Source organism: Chlorocebus sabaeus, chromosome 25 (assembly GCF_047675955.1).
Source record: "Chlorocebus sabaeus isolate Y175 chromosome 25, mChlSab1.0.hap1, whole genome shotgun sequence".
Lineage (NCBI taxonomy): Eukaryota > Metazoa > Chordata > Mammalia > Primates > Cercopithecidae > Chlorocebus > Chlorocebus sabaeus.
The window spans coordinates 82,396,332-82,421,337 of NC_132928.1; the positions used below are offsets into that span (position 1 = coordinate 82,396,332).

A 25,006-nucleotide genomic window follows, 5' to 3' on the forward strand; every position below is an offset into this window, starting at 1 on the left:
TGGATACCAATCTTTTATCAGATATGAGTAACTTTGCAAATATTGTTTCCCAGTCTGTTGCTTGTCTTTTCATTCTCTTAACAGTGTCTTTTACAGAGCAGAAGTTTTTAATTTTAATGAAGTCCAATTTATCAAACTTTTTTTTTGATTTTTGCTTTTTGGGGCATATCTAAGAAGTTGTTGGCAAACCCAAAGTCACTGAGGTTTTCTCTCATTACTTTAGTCTTTCTCGGTCACTTTTTTCTTCTGGTATTTCTTTCGAACAGCATGTATTGGGTCTTGCTGTGTGAGTTAAGCCCATTCACATTTAATTATGTAACATGTCTTTGGTCTCAATTCTCATATTAGTTTATCTTAGGTGTGTTATATTTACTGTTTCTTTCTCTTCTGGATTCTTTTCTTTAAAAAAAATTGTCTTTCTATATTTAGAAAGGTTTGTATCTTTGTTTTAGTGGTTACCTTTGTGCTTATACCTTTTGAACATCTTTGGTGCCCTGTTCTTTTATTTACTCTTTTACTGCCTGGTTTCTTTCTTTTTTTGCTTTTTTTTTTTTGTTTGTATGTTTTTTTGTTGTTGTTTTTTTGAGATGGAGTCCCACCCTATCACCCGGACTGGAGTGCAATGGCATGATCTTGGCTCACTGCAACCTCCGACTCCCAGGTTCAAGCAGTTCTCTTGCCTCAGCCTCCTGAGTAGCTGGGATTACAGGTGTCCACCACCAAGCCCAGCTATTTTTTTTGTATTTTTAGTAAAGACAGGGTTTCACCATGTTGGCCAGGGTGGTCTCAAACTCATGATCTCGTGATCTGCCCGCCTCGGTTTCCAAAGTGCTGGGATTACAGGCGTGAGCCACCGCACTCAGCTTACTGCTTAACAGCCAGGCAATGATCTTATTCTACTTTCTTTTTTCCTTCTCTTGCATATTTTTTAGTCAATGATCTTCTTCTACTTTCAATGATCTTATTCTATGTTCATTTCAGTTTTTCAATTTCGTGTATTAATCTTTAATTATAGAATATTACTATAAGAAGATTATCGTCCTTTAATTATAGTTACTGTTATTGCTGTGTTCCAAGCATTTTGGTTTTCTTCTTCAGGATCTCCAGATACTGTATTGGATTTTATAGTCCCCCATGTATCTGGATGTACAGATACATCCAATGTATATTGGATTTTCTGTGCCTATCTTTCATATTTGTTGCTTACTCTTAAATCACTTAATAATTTTTTAATCGCTTCTTTGTTTTCTTCTTCTTCTTCTTCTTTTCTTTTTTTTTTTTGTTGGAGACAGGGTCTTGGTCTTGCTCTGTCATCCAGGCTAGAGTGAAGTGATGCAATCACAGCTTAGTGCAGCCTTTAACGCCTGGACTCAAGTGATCCTCCCACCTCAGCCTCCCCAGTAGCTGGGACTACAGGTGTGTGCCACCACACCCAGCTAATTTTTAAATTTCTTATAGAGAGGGGTCTCCCTATGTCGCCCAGGCTGGTCTTGAACTCCTGGGCTTAAGTGAGTTTTACTATTGGTTGCTGTATTGTTGTCCAGTGTTTTTGGGGACTATCCTAATTGTTCTTTCTGTGTTTATTAGGAAATTTAAATAGATTTTAAACACTACATCCCCGAAGCCCCTTCCCAATGCTCTTTCATTTGTTTTCTTTTATAAATTTCTACCTATATCCTTCCTTTTATTTGGGGGGATTTTCTCTATTGTCCTTGTATTATCATCTTACACTGAAAACAGAGTTTGTTCACTTTCAAATTATCTTATCTAGAGCCTTCTTTTTTTTTTTTTTTTTTTTTTTTTTTTTGCCGTCTCATTCTGTCACCCAGGCTGGAGTGCAGTGGTGCGATCTCGGTTCACGCAGCCTCCTCCTCCTGGGTTCAAGCAATTCTTCTGCCTCAGCCTCCTGAGTAGATAAGATTACAGGCATGTGCCACCACGCCTGGCCAATTTTTGTATTTTTAGTAGAGACAGGGTTTTGCCATGTTGGCCAGGCTGGTCTGGAACTCCTGGCCTCAAGTGATCTACCTGCCTTGGCCTCCCAAAGTGCTGGGATTACAGGCATGAGCCACCGCACCTGGCCACAATTTTTTTTGTTTGTTTGTTTTTTGAAAAGGAGTCTCGCTCTGTTGCCAGGCTGGAGTGCAGTGGCGTGATCTCAGCTCACTGCAATCTCCAACTCCCTGGTTGAAGCGATTCTCTTGCCTCAACCTCCTGAGTAGCTGGGATTACAGGCACGTGCCACCACACCCAGCTAATTCTTGTATTTTTAGTAGAGATGGGGTTTCACCATGTTTGCCAGGATGGTCTCGATCTCCTGACCTTGTGATCCGCCTGCCTCAGCCTCCCAAAGTGCTGGGATTACAGGCATGAGCCACCACGCCTGGCCATACCACAAATTTTTATAATATTAAATGCTTTTACCATTTATTCATAAACATTTTATACTTTACATTATGATTTTGCTTATGAATGATTTAGAAGTAAGTTTTTTTTGTTTGTTTTTTCAAAGACTCCAAATATCTTAGGATTTTTTTTCTGGCTAACTTTATGAGAAATTCTAATTTTATTTCACTAATATCAAAGGGCATTGTATATGTGATAGTAATTCTTCAAGATTGGTTAAAACTTTCCTTGTAAATATGGTCAGTTTTGGCAATTGTTCTATGTGAGATTGCAAATGATGTATATATTTTATATTGCTTAATTTTAGGGGCTGGGTACAGTGGCTTATGTCTATAATCCCAGCACTTTGGAAGGCTGAGGTAGGAGGACTACTTGAGGCCACAAGTTTGAGACAAGCCTGGTCAACATAGTTAGATCCTGTCTCTATTAAAAAAAAAAAAAAAAAAAGAAAGAAAAAACTTTTTAGGAATGTATATAGTTTTAACATACATATCAAAAACTTACTAATTATATTTTTTAAGTCTTTGACTATGTTTCCCTCCCCTCCCCAAGTTTATTTAATTTGAGAAAAGTGTGTTTAAAAATCTACCACTATATTTATGGCTTTTGAAATTTCTTCTAGCAATTCTATCAAATTTTGCTTAATATATTTCAAAGTTATGTTTTATCTTCTCATGAATTTTTCTCTTTTTTCTTCTTATACACTATCCTATAATATCAGATCTATGAAATGGTTTACCACCTGTTATAATCTCCATTTTCCGAGTTAAAACACCAAAGCAATCTTCGTATATTATGTATGTGTATATAATTTTGTGTCACAAATATTAGAAGGTAAAATTGGGTTCCAGCTCTGGTGGAAGAAGAGGAATAGTGCTGAAACTAAGACTGATAATGTTAGAAAGTGGATTGGTATACTTCAGGAGGGGAAAGAAAGAACTTCTAAATGAAAGAATAGAGAGGCAGGAAAAATAGTAGCTTTAGAAATAAGAAAAAGGTGATGAAACTTATGTTAATAGTCAGTAATGTGTAAATAATAGAATCTCAGAATTAAAAGTGACTTGTTTTTAAGCGAAGGATCATTTCTCATTTGTCTTTTTTTTTTTTAATCCCCAGAACCTACCAGAGTGTCAGTCCCTTCTTAGATACATAATAGATTATTTCTTTTTTTTCTTTTTTTTTTTTTTTGAGATGGCATTTTGCTCTTGTCACCCAGGCTGGAGTGCAGTGGCGCAATCTCAGCTCACTGCAACCTCCACCTCCTGGGTTCAAGCGATTCTCCTGCCTCAGCCTTCTGAGTAGCTGGGATTACAGGCGTGTGCCACCACGCCCAGCTAATTTTTGTATTTTTAGTAGAAACGGGATTTCACCATGTTGGCCAGGCTGGTCTCAAACTCATGACCTCAGGTGATCCTCCTGCCTCAGCCTCTCAAAGTGCTGGGATTACAGGCATGAGCCACCGCAGCCGGCCAGTGGATTATTGCTGAAGTAAATAAAATTAAAAGTTTATAGTTTTTTGGAGTGACTGCTAATGTGTCCCAGATGGGTTAAGTTACCTTTTCTTTGTCAGCTTACTTTGTACAATTTAAAGGAAATTGAATTTCAGTTATTCTTTCTTTAAATAATTAGGAACCAGAAAATTGAATCCTACAACTGAACCCTGAGGTGAAAATTTTGAATCATATTTTTTGCTCGAACTCTTGTTTTCTTTTTTAGATTAAGTTAGAGTATGAAGGAACATTATTTACTGAGTGGAGTGTGCCAGAATTTTGTTTTGTGCTAAATAAAAGGTAAGATTTATGTCATGAATATCAATGTATGTATATATTTTTTAATTCATTCATACAATGTGAACATTCAGATTCAAGGCTGTGATTTAATGTAAATTTTCTTTCATTAAGTAGACATGAAAAGCAAGACAAAATCAGGTTGAATATAGTATAGAAGTAAAATATTGCAAATATTTAAAAATATCTCTTATCAGTATACAATTGAAGTTTTTAGGCTTAAAAAATAGTAAGGGAATTTTATTAATCTCATATGCACCTGTAATTATTCTTTCCCATCTTTTTAAACACTAGCTCACCCAGGACAGAATTGCGTTGTTCCTCACCTGGTGTTCATGCTATAAAACCAATCGTTACTGGCCCAGTAAGTTGATTTTAATCATATGTTGTTAAATCTTGAATAATCATCCTGTTATCCTGTTATATTTTATTTTGCCTTTCTTTTGAGCTTTTCAATCTAATTTAACCTGTTTTAAATAGTATTAATCGTAACTATAAACAAGCCCTAAAGTTATTCTCAGAATGTCCATTTTTAGATATAGCTCATGTTAAATTCTAAATTATAAAATTACATACAATTTTTATCTTCGTCTTTTTATTAGTAAGTATGTTAAAGTTCATAGCCACCACCTTAATGATAACAGGACTCTCAGATGAGTGGATCTCCTGTCATACACTCCTATGACAACGCCTAGGATTAAGAGTAATTTCTAGCAGATTTATTTTTACTCCACTGCATTGTCTTCAACTGAAGAAAACATGTGAATGCAAATGAATTCGAATGAGGTTGAGTCTCTCTAGTTTACCAAAAACACGCAAAGACAAAGTAAAGCATTTTAAGACACTGGCGTTTTAATAATTAATAACAAATACTGGCTACATACCTCACAGCTAATGTTCCCACACAAGCGCACCTGAAGCTGCAGTTTTACAGATGCCACGTCACCAATCCTGCCTTTACTTTGAGGCTTGTGCCTTCTCTTTAATTAAAAAGCTTTATTGTCAAGGCACAAGTAGACAGAGCTATGTGAGAGAGGCCAGATGAATATTAATTCGTTTTTCAATCCTTATAGAGTGAAACATACTTGAATTTGTCTCTTTGAGTCTATGAGTATTTGCCAGTTTCAAGAACACAATTCATGCTGGGCATGGTGGCTCATGCCTGTAACCCCAGCACTTTGGGAGGCCAAGGTGGGCGGACCACCTGAGGTCAGGAGTTCAAGACCAGCCTGGCCAACATAGTGAAACCCTGTCTCTGCTAAAAATACAAAAATTAGCTGGGCGTGGTGGCAGGTGCCTGTAATCCCAGCTACTCGGGAGGCTAAGGCAGGAGAATCGCTCGAACTCAGGAGGCGGAGGTTGCAGTGAGCTGAGATCGCACCAGCCTCTGTCTCAAGCCTCTGTCTCAAAAAGAAAAAAAAAAAAAAAAACACAACACAATTCATGAGGAAGTAAGGGACTCCTTTTCCTTTTGTTTCATTTTTTTTGTTGTTGTTTTTTTTGAGATGGAGTTTTGCTCTTGTCACCCAGGCTGGAGTGCAGTGGCATAATCTTGGCTCACTGCAACCTCCGCCTCCTGGGTTCAAGCAATTCTCCTGCCTCAGCCTCCCAAGTAACTGGGATTGCAGGCATGCGCCACCACACCTGGCTAATTTTGTATTTTTAGTAGAGATGGGGTTTCTCCATGTTGGTCAGGCTGGAGTCGAACTTCTCACCTCAGGTGATCCACCTGCCTTGGCCTCCCAAAGTGCTGGGATTACAGGCGTGAGCCACCGTGCCCGGCCACATCTGACTTTTGAAAAGCACTCAGTTGTAACAACCAAAAGCATCTCTAGGCATTGCTAAAAGTCCCTGGGGAGCAAAATTACCCCACTGAATGAGAAAATTAGTTGAATTGTATTTCAGTGAGGAAGACAAATGTAATAAAAATGATAAAGATGGCAAGATATAGATAAATATTTAAATATATATTTAAATTTTATTCTGAAATTTTTCTTCCTCTGATCTTATATGAGTAACTTAGTTCCTGTGTGACTTTTATGCCTATATCCATATTTGCTTTTGATTTAATGTTAATATATCACAGTTTCGTTTGCATTTTCTTTTAGGATGAAGAAGAACGCAATTTATTTGTGGACAGTTCTCACACTTGCTTTCTGTGGTACTATAGAGTTAGGTAAGTAATGCAGTACTGAATAGGTAATTATGCTTTTAAAGAGTATTTCACTTCAGCTTTTAATTAACCACAAATAGATTATCTATATTATGGTTTCCATACAACTTTCTTTTTTTTTTTTTGAGACGGAGTCTTGCTCTGTCGCCCAGGCTGGAGTGCAGTGGCCGGATCTCAGCTCACTGCAAGCTCCGCTTCCCGGGTTTACGCCATTCTCCTGCCTCAGCCTCCCGAGTAGCTGGGATTACAGGCGCCCGCCACGTTGCCCAGCTAGTTTTTTTGTATTTTTTTAGTAGAGACGGGGTTTCACCGTTTTTGCCAGGATGGTCTCGATCTCCTAACCTCGTGATCCGCCCGTCTCGACCTCCCAAAGTGCTGGGATTACAGGCTTGAGCCACCGCGCCCGGCCACCATACAACTTTCATTCACCCACCAACCAAGCTATTCTCAAATACACTGCCAAAGAAATACTGAAGAACAAATAGTAAAATTAAGAGCAGCACTATTTTAGCACATACTGTGTCTACGTGTTTGTACTTTAATATAAATTCTTTCTTAATTTTTATAATAACCACATAAATATAAGTCTTTATAGATGTGGAAGCATAAGCATGGATGGGTCAAACAATTTGGAAAAAATACAATGCTACTAAAAGATAGCATTGAGATTTGACTCTGGTTTTTCAGTCTATAGGGCTTTTCTATTATATGCATTTCAGAAATACCGTGTTTGTATTAGATAGCTTTTCAAACTCATGACAAAATGAAGGTAGCTGAATATAAGAAGGGAAAAAGTGGTACACAAATACATTATTAACTGCATAGAAATCATTCAATAAGTTTAAAAAGTATCAGTGATTCGGAATGTGCTTTAGTATCATGGTCATGGCAACATCCTAAGCACTGTGTAGGATATAAGGAACTATAGTATATGGATCCTGACCTCAGGATGCCTGGAAAGTACTTACTTCTTTTTATCCACTTCACGTTTATTCCCTTGGGGAAACTGTTCCTCCCTATTCTGTGATAGTATTGTTAATTTCATGTGATGTATATGGTCTAACTCTACAAACCCACATTTCCTTGGTTACAGTTATTAGTTGAGGATTGGCACATACACGATCCAGGCAGAACCAATCAGAATACTCATGTCTTCAGTAAAGCATGGTTGTTGCTGATAGTTTTATTGTCCTGGTCCACATAGTCCCTTAAAGTCGGATGGTTCTGCAGTGTATGTGGAATTTTTGGATTGGACATCCTGAGCTAGATTGTAAGTCCGAATAATACCTCGGTTTCAGCAAGCCCCACCGGGAGTACACATTAACCCAGTCATCTCTCACTCACTGCCACTTTCCCAGAGTCTTATTGAGAAGCAGGGAGGATTGAGTCTCTGCCACTCATGAAACTGGCAGACTTCTGTCCTTGTTGGCAGTTTCAGAAATACCAATCACCAGCTTTTCCTCTGTGGGTTCTGAACCAGTTGAGAAATAGACAAGGGCCAATTTGGGGATAACAAACCCTGGTAGAGGCCAGGCACAGTGGCTCATGCCTGTAGTCCCAGCTACAAAGGAGGCTGAGTTAGGAGAATCACTTGACCCCAGAAATTTGAGGTTACTGTGTCAAGGTTATAGTAAGCTATGATTGTGCCACTGTACTCCAGCATGGTGACAGAATGAGACTCTGTCTCATAAAATAAAATAATAGGCCAGGCACGGTGGCTCACACCTGTAATCCCAGCATTTTGGGAGGCCAGGGCAGGTGGACCTGAAGTCAGGAGTTCAAGACCAGCCTGAACAAGATGAAACCCCATCTCTATTAAAAATACAAAAAAAATTAGCCAGACGTGTTGGCAGGCACCTGTAATCCCAGCTATTAGAGAGGCTGAGGGAGGAGAGTCACTTGAACCTGGGAGGCGGAGGTTGCAGTGAGCTGAGATCACGCCACTGCATTTCAGTCTTGGCAACAAGAGCAAAACTCCATCCCCAAAATAAATAAATAAATATACATATATATATATATATATATTCCTGGTAGAGTTGAATTGTAAAAAAGGACCTGCTCCTTTGGCCAAACGGGCTACTTTCTATTCTCCCAAGTAGAGCTCTTGGGAACCGTTAGAGGAGATAATCTGTTGCAATAAGACTGTATGTTTGTGTCCCACCCTGTTTACCCCCAAATTTTTATGCTGAAACCTAATCCCTGACATGATGGTATCTGGAGGTTGCACCATTGGGAAGCGGTTAGATCATGAGGGAGCAGTCCTTATGAATGGGATTAATGCTCTTGCAAAAGAGACCCCAAAGAGTTCCTTTTCCCTTCCATCATGTGAGGACCCGGTGAGAAGATAGCACCTGGATCTTTGGACTTTGCAGCCTCCAGACTATGAGAAATAAAGGTTTGTTGTTAAAGCCACCCAGTCTATGGTATTTTTGTTATAGCAGACCAAACTAGGACATCTGCCAAGAAGCATTGAATGGATTACCAATTTCATTTACACACATTAAGACCTAAGAGCTAGGGCTGAAAGAGATGGGCCTCCAGGCTACCCTGATCTTGATATGTTTTCTCCTTGTAAGTAAGAACAGAAGGAAAAGCACCTAGTCTAAAAGCACGAACCAAAAGGTTAGTCCAAAAGAGAGAACTCCGTAGGGACTAAGAGTTTTTCTGTAATATATATTGTAAGCATTTTCAGTCTGTCACCTGTAAAAATATCAATTAAAGAATAATAATGAGGCCTAGCATGGTGGCTCATGCTTGTAATCTCAGTGTTTTGGGAGGCCACGGTGAGAGGATTGCTTGAGCCCAGGAGTTCAAGAGCAGCCTGGGAAACAGCAAGACTTGTCTCTACAAAAAATAGAGAAAATTTGCTAGGCATGGTGACTTGCATCTGTAGTCCCAACTACTTAAGAGGCTGAGATGGGAGGATCACTTGAGCCCAGGAGTTCAAGACCATCCTGGGAAACACAGCAAGACCTGTCTCTACAAAAAACATTAAAAAGTTGTCAGGCATGATGACTTGCATCTGTAGTTCCAACTACTTGCAAGGCTGAGGTAGGAAGTTTGCTGAAGCCCAGGAGTTCAAAGCTACTGTGAGCTATGATTGCACCACAGCACTCCAGCCTCCATGTCAGAGCAAGACCCCATCTCTAGAAAAAAATAAAAATAAAAACAAAATAATAATAATTAATGGCTAGAAAGATTACATAAAGAATTAAAAGGATAGTAATGAAATCAGTACCCACATATGTATTACCCAAATCAAGAAATAGAACATCACACCTCTTTATGCCCTACCAATCACACTCTATTCACCTTCCAAGAGTTAGACACTATTCTGGATATTGTTTTTTGTCTTTTCGTTATTTTATCCTAAATACTGTATAATGAATGATTTCTTGCCTTTTTCTTATGGTTTAGTGACTATATTTGATTGTAATAAATTGTTTAGTTTTGTCAGTTCTTGAACATTATTTAAATTGAATCATATGGTAAGTATTCTTCCATGAGTTGCTTCCTTCTCTAAAAATTATGTTTTTGAGACTTATCCATAGTCAAAGAAGAATCTTTAGTTATTTCATTGTGACTGCTCTATGGTATTTCATTGTATGAGTCTGTTCATTCTGCTGATGCATTTATTTGCAACTACAAATGATGCTGTGAATGCCTGAACATACCTCATAGTGTCTTGCTACTCAAAATGTAATCTGAGGATCAGCAGCACTGACATCACCTGGAAATTTATTAGAAGTGAAGAATGTCAGCTTTATTCCAGCCCTATGGGATAATAATCTGCACTTTAAGAAGATTCTGTAGGAATTTATATGTGCATTATAGTTGGGGAAGTAGTACTGATTTAATGCGTATGAATGAAAGTTTCTCTAAGGTGGAGACCTAAGAGTACAATAGCCTAAAAGTAGGATGTGCATTTGTTCAACTTTCCTGGGGGATGCCTAAGTCACTTTTGAAAGATTGTCCAATTTTATATCCACACCGGTAGTATGTGAAAGTTCCCATTTTGCTGTATCCTCACCAACACTTAAAATTGTCTGACTTTTTAAAATTTTTCCAGTCTACTAGGTATGAAATTATGTCATTGTATTTTTATTTACATTTTACTGATTACTGGTGCATTGAGTATATTTTATCTGTTCAGCAGGAATTTTTCTTCTCTTATCTGTTCAATAAGTATTTTGATTGACTTTTGAGTTATTTTTATTTTCATAATAATTTATAGGATTTCATTATATATCTTAATTACTACTCCATTATCACATATATATGTGTATATATATATACTGGAAGTATTCTGTCCCAGTTTATGCAGATTTTTACTTTCCATGCCTCCTATTGATAAGAAAGGTCTTTAGTATTGTGGATAAATTGATTAATACTTTCCTTTGTGGGTTTATGCCTTTTAAAATCTATTTAAGAAATCTTTTCCTACTTACAAGATCATAAGGATAGGCTCCTATATTGTTTTCTAAAAGTTCTATATGTTTTTTTCTTCTAAAATTAGGTCTTTAATCCACCTGGAATCAGTTTTTGTACAAAGTTAGAATAGGAATTCACTTTATTTTTTCTACATGAATAATTAATTTTCTCATACTCATTTAATATCCAGAATATCTTCTCTTTCATGTATCAATTTTCCATATATGCATGGGTGTTTTTCTGGGCTGGCTATTCTGTTCAGCTGACATATTTGTCCATACTTGAACAAAACTACATTATCCTTATTACTATAACTGTATTTTTTAAATCTTGACAAGTGATAGTAGAAGTACCCACCCCACTCCAACTCTTCCCAACTTGATTTCTACATTCAGTGCAATCCCAATCAAAATCCCAGCAAGTTACTTTCTAAATATGAATAAACACATCCTAGAGTGTATATGGAGAAGCAAAAGACTCCGAATAGCCAACACAACATTGAAGGAGAAAAACACGGATAACACCCACTTCTGGTGAGGACATGAACCAGTAACAACTGTCTTTCATTACTGGTGGGAATGCAAAATGACACAACCATGTGGGCTTCAGATGAGCGGTCTTATGCATCTTCTGTTACATTTATTTTAAAGTATTTTATGTTTTTGATACAATTGTAATTGGTGTTGCAAACTCTAGAATTAACAGGAATTTTACCTCCAAATATTCCCTTCCTGGTTTATGGCTTACTCCTTACCGTCATTTTGGTACTTTCTAGTTGTTTATCCTTCAAATTGGACATGTTTCAGTCAATATTTATTCGGATGTATCCACAGACCTATCATTTCTTTGCTCAACGGTGCTTATAGTCTCAGACATGTTTTCTCATATTACTTGCTCTTCCTGAAGTATATCCTTTCAGGGTTCCTTTAGGGAAGATTTCTGAGTGATTAAATTTCTCGGTATTCATGCCTCTGAAAATATCTTTATTTTATCCTCACTCTGGAAAAATCATTTCTCTGGGAATATGGTTTTAGGTTGCTTGCTATTTTCTCTCAATGCTTTAAAATTATTTTTTCTTTGTCTGGCTCCAACTTCAGTTGATAAGTCGGCTGTCTTTCAAATGGTTTTTCCTTTTTAGGTAATCTATATTTTCTCTGTGGTTGTTTTAAGATCTTGCCTTATCTTTGGTGTTTTACTATTGTATATTTCTTTTGAGATGTATTACAGTTCCTGAATCTGAATATTGGTGTCTTTCATCAATTCTTGAAAATTCACTTTTTTTTCTTTTTTGAGACGGAGTCTCGCTCTGTCGCCCAGGCTGGAGAAAGGCGGCATGATCTCAGCTCACTGCAACTTCTGCCTCATGAGTTCAAGTGATTCTCCTGCCTCAGCCTCCCTAGTAGCTGGAATTACAGGCGCCCGCCACCACACCTGGCTAATTTTCATATTTTTAGTAGAGATGGGGTTTCATCATGTTGGCCAGGCTGGTCTCGAACTCCTGACCTTTGGTGATCCACCCACCTCAGCCTCCCAAAGTGCTGGGATTACAGGCATGAGTGACTGTGCCTGGCCTGTCTTTTAAAATATTTGTTCTCCCTTATTCTTTTTTTTTCTTTCTAAGTTTTCCTAAGAGAAATGTGTGTCACCTTTTAATTCTGTCTTTCCTGACTCTTAAAATCTTGTCGTATTTTTCTGTCTTTCTGTCTTATTGTGATTCATTCTTAGTTATTTTTTAAATGTTTCATTCAGTTCACTAATTATCTCGTTATCCGTGTCTAAATTTTTTGTTTTTGTTTTTGAAATAGGATCTTGTCCTGTCACCCAGGCTGGAGTGCAGTGGTGCAATCATAGCTCATGCAACCTCAAACTCTTGGGCTCAGGCACTCCTCCCACCTCAAACTCCTGAATACCTGGGACTGCAGGCACACACCACTGTGCTCCACTATTTTTTTTTTTTTTTTTTTTCTGTACAGACAGGGTTTCATTTTGTTGCCCAAGCTAGTCCCAAGCTCTTGGCCTCAAGCAATCCTCCTGCCTTGGCCTCTGAAAGCACTGGGAGCCACCATGCCACGCCAGTGTCTAAATTTTGTAATCCCTAAAATCCTTTTACCTAGAGGTAATTACTGTACTCTTGTGCCACTTCTGCATCATTACATCCAAAATTGGCTCATACATTTGTGGGTCCTGGTGTAAAATGAAAGTTAGGGTCTCTTGCTCAAAAAGCATGGGGAAAATACTGTTAAAGGTATCAAATTTAAAGCTTTTTCTCCTCCTATAGTCACTCTCATTACCTTTCATGGTGTTTTTTATTTGCAATTTAATGTCATGCTCCCTTAGACGAGGAATACTCATGGACCAGGTGCAGACCCTCCTAGTCACCTGGTGGGTGATTCAGCTTGTGGAGTACTGGTGGGTCAAGTACAGACCCCTGTAGTCACCTGGTGGGTGGTTCAGCATGTAGACTACTTGTGGGTCAGGTGCAGACCCTCCTAGTCACCTGGTGGGTGATTCAGGATGTGGCGTACTCGTGGGCCAGGTGCACACTCTCGTAGTGTACAGCCCACCAACCGCCAGATTTCCCTTCTCAATAGACCTGCACGTCATGCTCAGCCAGTGGAGGGATCTGAAGTAGTCAAGCCATGTATCTTCCCTTCATGGGCCTCCCACCTCAACCCATGGCAGATGGGCAACCCCCAAGGGTATTGCAGCCTCTACACTGGGCCATGCTAGGTACCTGGATTAGGGGGAGGCAAGAGGTTTACTCCTGCCAAGATGAGTAAGCCACGCCATCATCACCATCATCATGCCATGGTGCTGCCAGCCAGGTATGGGACAGCCGCTGCCGTGCCTTACTCCAAGACACTGCAGCGTGCATTTGCCCCGACAATCCCCCAACACCTGAGCCTAGGCCCTCACCCAGGTCAAAGACAGAAGTAGCTTGTGGGACGGGTTAAGGAGGGGGAGGCTGGTCAGGACCCAAGGTGCCAGAGCATGGAGGGGAATCGGGGTAAATAATCCATCCCAGGGAGGCAGAGAGGCAGCAGAAGGCGGGACTGTATGAATGCCAAAACCCCATGTCCCCGGTGCATGCCTCATTGTCTCATCACACTTCGCTTACAAAACATAATGTCAAAGATAAATTTGTTAAGAATTTCAAGATAAATACTGTAGAGTATAGGACCCTTCTAAGCACTGCCTCTTTCCCCAGGCTCTCGATACCTATTGACTCTGCCCCCAAACCAGAGTTCTGATGCTAGAAAGAATTCATGAACAAGTATCATGTTAGCATCCAAACTCTCTTGCTTTCTTCTTTCTCTGTCTCTCTAGGATTAGAATAGAGAATAAAAAGGGAAAAAGATCCATGAAGTTGTGCTGAAACTAGTCTTCCCAAGTTCACTGTAACATTTTTCTATTTCATCACTGTATCCCCCTACTATCTATCTATCTACGGAAACTGCTGTGGCAAAGTCACAAATTGCCAAATTCAATGGGATTTTTTTGATCCTCTTACTGTAATAATTTCTATACCACATTTAATTCTGAGAATCACTTTCTTTTTGAAACTCTTTCATTCCTTCACTCTCTAATACCACTATGTTCTATTTCCATAATGGTTTTTTTTTTCCCCGTCTTTTTCTTTGGCTTTTTGTCATCTGTCCTTACCTTAAATGTCAGTTCATTCCAGGGTTTTCTCTTCAGTCTTATTCTCAGCTCTACACTTTAGCCTGTGCACTAACTCAAGAAAGCCAAGAAAACTGATAAAGACCCAGCAGAATGCTGCTAATACTGTCTTCCATGGAAATCAAGGCTGTCACTTTAATGTCAGCTGATACTGATTCCTTCTCTACGAGGTTACTGTATTAATACCAAAGCCTTTCTTTTATTATCTACAAGTATTTCCTTTTGCCTTCAAATTTTCCTTCCAGATACGCTGGTAACTCTCTCGGTGACTCAATTCTTCTTTCCTTTGCCTGTGACAAGTAAGCATAACACAAGGCAGAAGGTATCAGCCCTGCAGCCGGGGTCTTTTTCATCAACCTTGGCCTGTGTTGAACTCTGGGCACAGTTTACCTATTAAGATTTACCGTAGCTGTTTTCAGCAGCTTTCTAACGTATCAGATTGAACACATGAAATAGAATATTCATTGTACAGTCTCAGAAACTCACTGCATGCTCATTTACTGATTCCCAAAGCATTTTCATTTTGTTTTGTGCATACTAATGTACCAGACACTGCAGTAATCAGCAAACGGAAGGACATAGTCACGAGGCACTGACTTTCAGAGATGATAGATGCTAAAAATATGCAGGTAACTTTACAGTGAAAAAAACTTTCTAGAAAACATACAGCCAAACATACAAGTGAATATTAGTCCCTTTTTGTTTTATTTTATCATTAAAAATAGAGACAGGGTCTCACTATATGTCCCAAGCTGGTCTCAGACTCCTGGGCTCAAGCAGTCCTCCCGCTGCGGGCTCCCAAAGTGCTGGGATTACAGGTGTGAGCCACCAGGCCTGGCCTGTTACTCCTTTCAGGGCTGGTGAGGGAAGGATTTGTCATGCTAAAAGCCAATTTTCTGTTTGACATAAATTATAACATGTAAAGACTGTAGGGTTTTTTATGTAGAATGACAGTATCAACATTTTAAAGAAGATTAATCATGAAGTTTTGATTCTGTGAACTTGCAGTGTTAAGGAAGCATGCAGATTTAAGCCACTCAGACTTCTGTGATGACAAATGAGAATCAATAACGATATTGATAAATAAATAGGCATACGTGATTTTTTGTTTTTTACATTTAGCCCTTAATTTTATATACTGTAATGAAATATAAAGAGAATATGCAAAGGTTTAGAAACATGTATCTTGAAAGTAGAATATTCAAACTAACGTTTAATGGGCTGTTTACTAAAATATGTTTCCTCTTTTTCCACGCAGACATTTCTTTAACAACTTAACCCAGGTAAAATATTTTTTAAATTTTATATAGCCTTCATATGTCACTACTATATTGTTTCTCTCTTATCTTCCATATTTACCAGATGAGGAATTTTTCAAACTAATTTTGCAATGATATTTGCTTAGAGTAGTGGTACTCAAGGTGTGTCTCTTTCTGTAAGACCCATTCAGGAGGTCCATGAGGTTCACCCTTTTCCAACTACCCGTCTGCATAAGGTTAGATTTTCCCCCCTTTTACTTCTACCAAGGTAATTTTTACCAACAACTTGCCTGAAGGAGCAGAGATGATTATCCAGCTGTCTTTTATTAATACAAATATTAAAGATGGTTTTTAAAATATTAAACATCCATTCTTACTAATATTTTTCCTTTGAAAAATAGTTATTTTTCATAAAAATGTTAATTAACATATAATAGATGTACCATAGTTTTGAAAATAAATAAATTATCTTTAAATGTTCTCAAATTTAATTTGTTATATGGTAAATACTGGTGGATCTAAACCACATAAAACAAAAGCCTTGTAGGATTCATAATAATTTTTAAAAGTATGAAGGGGGTCCTAAGATCAAAAAGTTTCAAAATTCTGGGATAGAGGATGATTAGAAGTATGATGGAAAGATATATTCAAAATGTGGAAAACTGAAATAAGGTTAAATAGTATTTGGAAATTTCATCTCTATAGAGATATTATAAGTCTCTAAAAGCAGCAACTTACTGGAAGAAAACAAGTAGTAAAACAAGATAAACTGTGTTTATCTTTGAGTGAGCTCAGTGCCCATAACTCCTCCTACTCCAAATCCCACTGATATTACTGAATTATTTTTTGAGGTTACAACTATAACAACGCTCAAAAGCAAGAAGTAATATTATCGGTAATTCACGAATTTTAAGATACATGGAAAATATAGGAGAACTGACAGAAGTAGAATATATATTACAGACTCAAATAATGCAGAATAACCTCCTTCTCACTCAAAATGCATAGAAATGCCTATAGAAAATATGTGTGTATACTGCTAGCACACACACTCACAGACCTTTACATTAATACAGGTGCAGGTGTGCATATGGAATTTAAAAGCAAGAAAAGGGATTTCCTGGTGGTCAGAAATAATTAAGGAACTCAAAGTCAGAGTTTCAAGATTGAATTAGAACAGAATGTGAGCTTTCTAGAAAACATACAACTAAACATACAAATGAATATTATTCCTTTTTTGTTTTATTTTACAATTAAAAATAGTGGAAAAGGGGTGATGTTTTAGTGATTTTATGGGACTGGGAATGAAAGTTTCAGCCTATGGGAATCAAGGGAGCTGAAACTAACCTCCCTATATGAAGTTAGGGTTTAGAAAATGTCTTGGCCAGGAGCGGTGGCTCACACTTGTAATCCCAGGACTTTGGGAGGCCGAGGCAGGCAGATCTCAAGGTCAGGAGATTGAGACCATCCTGGCCAACACGGTGAAACCCAGTCTGTACTAAAAATACAAAAATTATCTCAGCATGGTGGCACGTGCCTGTAATCCCAGCTACTCAGGAGGCTAAGGCAGGAGAATCACTTGAACCAGGGAGTCAGGGGTTGCAGTGAGCCGAGATCGCGCCACTGCACTCCCACCTGGCGGCAGAGCGAGATTCCATCTTAATAATAATAATAATAATAATAAAATATTTAAAATTTATAAATGTCTGTAAAATGGGGACTGGTAAAGCTCTACTGACTCTCTTAGGATAATTGCAAAGAAATGATACACCTCTTTTGGGGGCTGTAAACAGATAAGGGATTACCCAGATTTCAGGTGCACGTCCTAATTTAACAGCCCAAGAGATTCAAGAACCTACAGCCAAGAAATAAATACAAATATAACTTTGCAAGCAGTCAGACACATAGAGCCCAGGCGGAAGTGATTGCAAAACCCATTTCCATGACCTTGCTGGGTTTTGATTTATATTCAGGCGTGTGAAATCAGTAACAAAAACAAACAAACAAAAAAAAGGATCAGTAATAAAATTACCTAGAAAATCCCCATGTCGGGGAATTTAAACATTTCTGTATCCATGGGTCAAAAAAGAAACCAATCATTTAAACTAAATAATTAAGACCTCCAGGCAGATAGTAAAGGACACAAAACACCTTCACACCTGCTTTAAAAAGAAATCACATGATAAAATTTTAAAATCCTTCAAAGACTCAAAGCGCTGTGAGTGAAATGAAATCTAAAGGTGTTACATTCCAGAAGAATGAGTCCTTGCTAGGTGAACAAAAGCCAGAGAATGCTTTCATACTTAGGACCACTTGCTAAGGTTGGAGGTAGGACAGAAGAGCAAACTGGCCAATGATGGATGGATAGACTTGGCTGGGATGAGGTGAAACCAGTTGAACTTTTGACTAATGTGTGAGCTGGTGTATCTGATTTGAATCTGAAAGAGTACCAAAGCAAAGAGAATTCTCTCCATTTGTCAATGTCTCACATGGGAATCTTACTTAATAATATGCGTGACACCTATATGACAAAACTGTAGAACTCTCCTGAAGGAAAGGCACACTATTTCCTTAATAAATGTGCTCTACAACATAAAGATACAGATTTTCCTGAATTTATCAATGCAATGCCATCTTAATGAAAAAAATATTCTTTTTCAGAACTAGACAAGATGTTTCCAGAATTCCTATGGATTAAAGAAAAACAAACAGTGTTCAGAAAAACACTGAATAAGAACAGGGATAGGGTTCTGGTCATGGCAGGCATTCAAATACACGGTGATGCCTTCATGTTTAACGTGTGAGATACTAACTCTTGAAAAGGCAGTCAAGATGAATAGAAAAGCATAAGAATCCAGAAATAACCAACATACAGTTAGGTCTTTACTAAGCAATGAAAGCAGCATCTCAAATCCCTGGGGAGAAGATGGACTAGTCAATAAATGATATTGGGATAACTGGGTAGTCATACTTACTTAATAAAAAGCAAAGATTGGAGTCATACCTTACATAGTACACCAAAATAAATTTGAAATAATTTTACATTGAATATGTAAATACAATAAATCCAGTAACAAAGAAAACATGGAAGAATTCTCTAACAACCTGATAATTGGAGACCTTTCTAACTATATCACGAAATGCAGAAGACAAGCCAAAATATGTGATAATTTTTACTCCATAAAGCTAGAAGATAAGTAAATGACAGATAATATGGCCAAAAATTATCATAAACTCCAAAGAAAATGGAATACGGGTGGAAAAATACAACTGATTAAAGTAAACAGATCAATGTCTTCTTAATATGTAAAAAAAAAATTCAAATAAATCATTAAAAGAGAAAAAATCCAACAACAACAACAACAAAAAATGAGCAAATGAAATACAACTGGAACTTGAACATACGGAAAGAAGCTCAAGCTTTCTCAAAATAAGAGACGTGCAGATTTAAACTATACTGCAGTACCAGGCTGGGTGTGGTGGCTCATGCCTGTAATCCCAGCACTTTGGGAGGCCGAGGCAGGCAGATCACCTGAGGTCAGGAGTTCGAAACCAGCCTGGCCAACATGGCGAAACCCCGTCTCTACTAAAAATACAAAAATTAGCCGAGCATGGTGGTGGGCGCCTGTAATCCCAGCTACTCGGGAAGCTGAGGCCGGAAAATCACTTGAACCTGGGAGGTGGAGGTTGCAGTGAGGTGAGATTACACCACTGCACTCCAGCCTGGGCGACAGAGCAAAACTCCATCTCAAATAAAAATAAATAAATAAAAATTTTTAAACAATGATACCACAGTCCCATTTTTCACCCATCAGACTGGCAATAATTGAACGTATGACAAAACCTGATGTTGGGAAAGAACCTGAGGGAAGAAGAACTCTCATACATCACTTCTGAGAGACCCTATTGGTACAACTGCTGCGGAGAGCAATTTATCAGTATCTATAAAATTACAATGTATTTACCCCTTGACTCGACAGTTACACTTTTAGGCATGTGCCCTACCAATATGCTCAAAGTTGTACAAAGTTGCTCATTGTCGCCTTGATTGATTATAATGGCAAGGGAGAAACCAACGTTTATCAGTAGGTTACTGGTTAAATAAATTGTGGTTCCTCCATAATTTAGAATAATATCCAAATGAAAAATCAATGAAATATGTAAAGATCTCTAAAATAACTTTAGATGATGAACAAAAGATTCAGAAAAAATATATTTAGCATCCTAGCATTTTGTAAAAGGGATAAAAATAATATATCTGTTGGTTATACACAAACATTTTATAGGAATCTAAGCAAGAACTTACTAATAATACTTACCTATGGAGTGCAGATGGATTTATGGGAATTGAGTGATGGAGTACAGGGTGGGAGAGTCAGCTTTTGCTGTATTTTTAATATAATTTTTAAGTATATGAGTAAATATTCAAGAAAAAATAAGAAAGAAAGCAGTTCTGTATCTATTGAACTGGCCTTGCATCAAGTCACAAATAACATGTATAGGGTGATTTCATTTTCATAAAAACTATGTGAGTGGGGGTGAGGTTGCCGTGTCTATTTATGGCTATAAAGAAAGATAGGAGGCTGGGCGCGGTGGCTCACGCCTGTAATCCCAGCACTTTGGGAGGCCGAGGCAGGCGGATCACCTGAGGTCAGGAGTTCGACACCAGCCTGACCAACAGGGTGAAACCCTGTCTCTACTAAATACAAAAAATTACCCGGGCGTGGTAGCTAGCACACGCCCATAATCCCAGCTACTTGGGAAGCTGAGGCAGGAGAATCACTTGAACCCAGGAGGTGGAGGGTACAGTGAGCCGAGATTGTGCCATTGCACTCTAGCCTGGGCAACAAGAGCAAAACTCCATCTCAAAAAAAAAAAAAAAAGAAAGATAGTCTAGGTGTGGTGGCTCATGTCTGTAATCCCAGCATTTTGGGAGGCCGAGGCAGGCGAATCACCTGAGGTCAGGAGTTCGAGACCAGCTTGGCCAACATGGTGAAACCCCGTCTCTACTAAAAATACAAAAATTAGCCAGGCATGGTGGTGGGTGCCTGTAATCCCAGCTACTCGGGAGGCTGAGGCAGGAGAATTGCTTGAACCCAGGAGGCAGAGATTGCAGTGAGCTGAGATTGCACTACTGCACTCCAGCCTGGGCGACAGAGGGAGACTCTGTCTCAAAAAAAAGAAAAGAAAAGAAACAGAAAAATAGGCCAGGCACGGTAGCTCATGCCTATAATCCCAGAAATTTGGGAGGCCAAGGCAGGTAGATCACCTGAGGTCAGGAGTTTGAGACCAGCCTGGCCAACATGGTGAAACTCTGTCTCTACCAAAAGCACAAAAAATTAGCCAGGCGTGGTAGCAGGCACCTGTAACCCCAGCTACTAGGAAGGCTGAGGCAGGAGAATCACCTGAACTGGGAGGCAGAGGTTGCAGTGAGCCGAGATATCGCCATTGCACTCCAACCTGAGCAACAAGAGCAAAACTCCGTCTCAAAAAATACCCGTTAGTGTTCATATGACATTTCAACATTACATGCTTAAGGGGTGTACAGGCATTGTATTAATTCTTCCTTCATATGTTCTTCAGTTGACATCCTTTACCTATGTAAAGCACTTTTGCTTTTTATTTTTAAAAGTGGGATAATCAAATATTTTTAAATAGAAAATGTGTTTATGGTTATGTTTTGCCACAACTAAAAATGAAATCTGTACGAAATGTAAAGAATTGCAAACAAATTTTATTTTCTAGGTTATCAGTGTGTGGGTATATGATCCAGAAAATGCTGATCCTGATGAGTTGCTTGGGAGTGCAGAAGAGCCTTCAATAGTAGGTGGAAACGTTAGTATTGTCATAGTAAGAACAGAATGCTGTCTTTCTTTTGTAGGGACTGTGAATAATTTATAATCAATAGACAGGATTTTAAACTGCCCACACCTAATTAAATACATTTGCATGATACCTTTTAGTTTAGCCATTATAGTGGTTTTGAACTTATGCTCCATCTCTACAATAGTAAACCTTTCTTTAGAACTCTCATTGAACATTCTTCATATTTTCTTTTTTTCTTTTTATTTATTTTTAAATTTTACTCTAAGTTATGGGATACACATACAGAATGTGTACGTTTGTTACATAGGTATACATGTGCCATAGTAGTTTGCTTCACCTATCAACCCATCATCTAGGTTTTAAACCCCGTATGCATTAGGTATTTGGCCAAATGCTCTCCCTCCCCTCCCCCCGCAACCCTCGACAGGCCCTGGTGTGTGATGTTCCCCTCCCTGTGTTCATGTGTTCTCATTGTTCAACTCCCACTTATGAGTAAGAACATGCAGTGTTTGGTTTTCTGTTCCTGTGTTTGTTTGCTGAAGATGATGGTTTCCAGTTTCATCCATGTCCCTGCAAAGGATGTGAACTCATCCTTTTTTATGGCTGCATAGTATTCCATGGTGTATATGTGCCACATTTTCTTTATCCAGTGTATCATTGATGGGCATTTGGGTTGGTTCCAAGTCTTTGCTATTGTGAATAGTGCTACAATAAACATACGTGTGCATGTGTCTATAGTAGAATGATTTATAATCCTTTGGGTATATACCCAGTAATGGGATTGCTGGGTCAAATGGTATTTCTGGTTCTAGATCCTTGAGGAATCGCCACAGTGCCTTCCACAATGGTTGAACTAATTTATACTCCCACCAACAGTGTAAAAACATTCCTATTTCTCTGCATCCTCACTAGCATCTGTTGTTTCCAGACTTTTTAGTGATGGCCATTCTAACTGGTGTGAGATAGTATCTCATTATGGTTTTGGTTTGCATTTCTCTAATGACCAGTGATGATGAGCTTTTTTTCATATGCTTGCTGGCTGCATAAATGTCTTCTTTTGAGAAGTGCCTATTCATATCCTTTGCCCACTTTTTGATGAAGTTGTTTTTTTCATTGTAAATTTGTTTAAGTTCCTTGTAGATTCTGGATATTAGACTTTTGTCAGATGGATAGATTGCAAAAATATTCTCCCATTCTGTAGATTGCCTTTTCACTCTGATGATAGTTTTTTTTTTTTTTTTTTTTTTTTTTTTTGCTGTGCAGAAGCTCCTTAGTGTAATTAGATCCCATTTGTCAATTTTGTCTTTTGTTGCAATTGGTTTTGGTGTTTTAGTCATGAAGTCTTTGCACATGCCTATATCCTGAATGATATTGCCTAGGTTTTCTTCTAGGGTTTTTATGGTTTCAGGTTTTACATTTAAGTCTTTAATCCATCTTGAGTTAATTTTTGTATGAGGTTTAAGGAAGGGGTCCAGTTTCTGTTTTCTGAATAAGGCTAGCCAGTTTTCCCGGCATCATTTATTAAATAGGGGATCCTTTCCCCATCGCTTGTTTTTGTCAGGTTTGTTGAAGATCAGATGGTTGTAAATGTGTGGCGTTATTTCTGAGGCCTCTATTCTGTTCCATTGGTCTATATATCTGTTTTGTTACCAGTACCATGCTGTTTTGGTCACTGTAGCCTTGTAGTATAGTTTCAAGTCAGGTAGCGTGATGCCTCTAGCTTTGTTCTTTTTGCTTAGGATCGTCTTGGCCATTCAGGCTCTGTTTTGGTTCCATATGAAATTTAAAGTAGTTTTTTTCTAGTTCTGTGAAGAAAGTCAATGGTAGCTTGATGCGAATAGCGCTGAATCTATAAATTACTTCCGGCAGTATGACCATTTTCATGACATTGATTTTTCCTATCCATAAGCATGGAATGTTTTTCCATTTATTTGCGTCTTCTTATTTCCTTGAGCAGTGGTTTGTAGTTCTTGAAGAGGTCCCTCACGTCCCTTGTAAGTTGTGTTCCTAGATATTTTATTCTCTTTGTAGCAATTGTGAATGGGAGTTCACTCATGATTTGGTGGTCTGCTTCTCTGTTATTGGTGTATAGGGCATATTTTCTATTAACCTCCTCATTCATGAAGGGGCTGAACATTAAGGTGCTTTAGAGATATTCTTTGAGCATCCATATCAAAGCCTTCTTTCAAAAATGTCTCATCACTTATTGAATCCTTTATCACTTGGAGATAAATGAATTTTCTAAAGATGGAACACTGTGAATATATCCTTTCTTTTTGTTACAAATTTACCTCTTTCAAGATTTAAATTTTGTCTTCTGTTACAATTAAAATGTATTTAAAAAAATCTAAAATGAGGAATTAGCTGACTGTTAATTTCCTATGGGACTGTTTACATTTTAATGAGTCAAGAGCTGTCTGATTTTTTAATAGCGTGTTAGCCTATCTCATGGTAATCAAATTCCCAAGGAAAGGATTGATAAATCAGAAGGATACACAACCAATTGTTTCATCTGGTAATCAACTTTAGAGGGAATAAAATAAATTAATGGTAATTAAACACTTTAATTATGATTATTGGCTTAATTTCTAATCATTTTAAGTGAATATGCACCTTTTAATGTTATTTAGTGCATTCATAATACTTTACTTTCTTTTCATCTGCACATTTATCCATGATGATGTGATTTTATTAAATCCTTTCTATGGCTCTCCATTAGCAACAGCATAGACCCTTAACTCTTAGGCTCTTAATGTGACATAGAAAACCTTATCTGCCTCTGCCCCTCTTCTCTGGCCTTAGCTCTCTACAGATGTCTTCCCTCCGGCCACTGGACTCTGCTATCTCCTCACACACACCTGCTGTTTCATGCATCTATGTTTTGGCTTATGCTGTTCCCTGCATACCAACCGCCCATCCATTTTCTTCATCTCGGTAATTTCTACTCATATTTTTGGTCTCTAATTAGGTGTCACTGCCTCCAAGATGGCCGCCATCACCAAATCAGGGCTTTTGTTTCACACGAGCAGTTTGAAGGGATTATTTTGAAACTACAGTTTTGATCAATCATCCACAATGATGAAATGAAGTGATGACCACCTTTATCTTTAGAAATGCTTTGTTTTACAATGTGTTTTTCTGATATAGCTAAACCAGATTTAGGGGGGTGAATATTTGTATGTGGGTGTACATTTTTCCTGCTTTCACTTTCAATTTCCTGTATCCTTACAGTTTTTTTCAAACACCAACTCAAACCAGACATATTTTTAGTATGTGTCTTATAAACACTATAAAGTTGAGTTTTTGTTTCTGTTTTTTATCTTGACTGGCATTTGTCTTTAATTAGAGCATTAAGTTCGTTTTCATCTAATATAGACACAATATATTCTTAGATTTGCTTTATATTTGTTCTGCCTGTTGTATATTATTTCTGACTAGCAACT

General features: G+C 38.1%; 1 protein-coding gene across 15 annotated transcripts in view; it reads left to right on the forward strand.

Moving 5' to 3' along the window:
• The window catches only part of CATSPERE (catsper channel auxiliary subunit epsilon), a 178,293-nt gene that overhangs the window by 22,159 nt on the left and 131,128 nt on the right, over positions 1–25,006 (forward strand). For 4 of the 15 annotated variants that reach the window (XM_073011904.1, XM_073011896.1, XM_073011897.1 and 1 more), the window contains 5 exons: positions 4,123–4,196; positions 4,488–4,557; positions 6,302–6,369; positions 15,737–15,761; positions 21,483–21,572. Coding sequence is in view for 9 of the 15 variants with exons in the window: in XM_073011896.1 (XP_072867997.1) it covers positions 4,123–4,196; positions 4,488–4,557; positions 6,302–6,369; positions 15,737–15,761; positions 21,483–21,572 (327 nt within the window). In the remaining 6 variants the exon portion in view is untranslated. The remainder of the gene's footprint in view (positions 1–4,122; positions 4,197–4,487; positions 4,558–6,301; positions 6,370–15,736; positions 15,762–21,482; positions 21,573–25,006) is intronic. The other 11 variants (XM_073011892.1, XM_073011898.1, XM_073011894.1 and 8 more) reach the window with 6 other exon arrangements.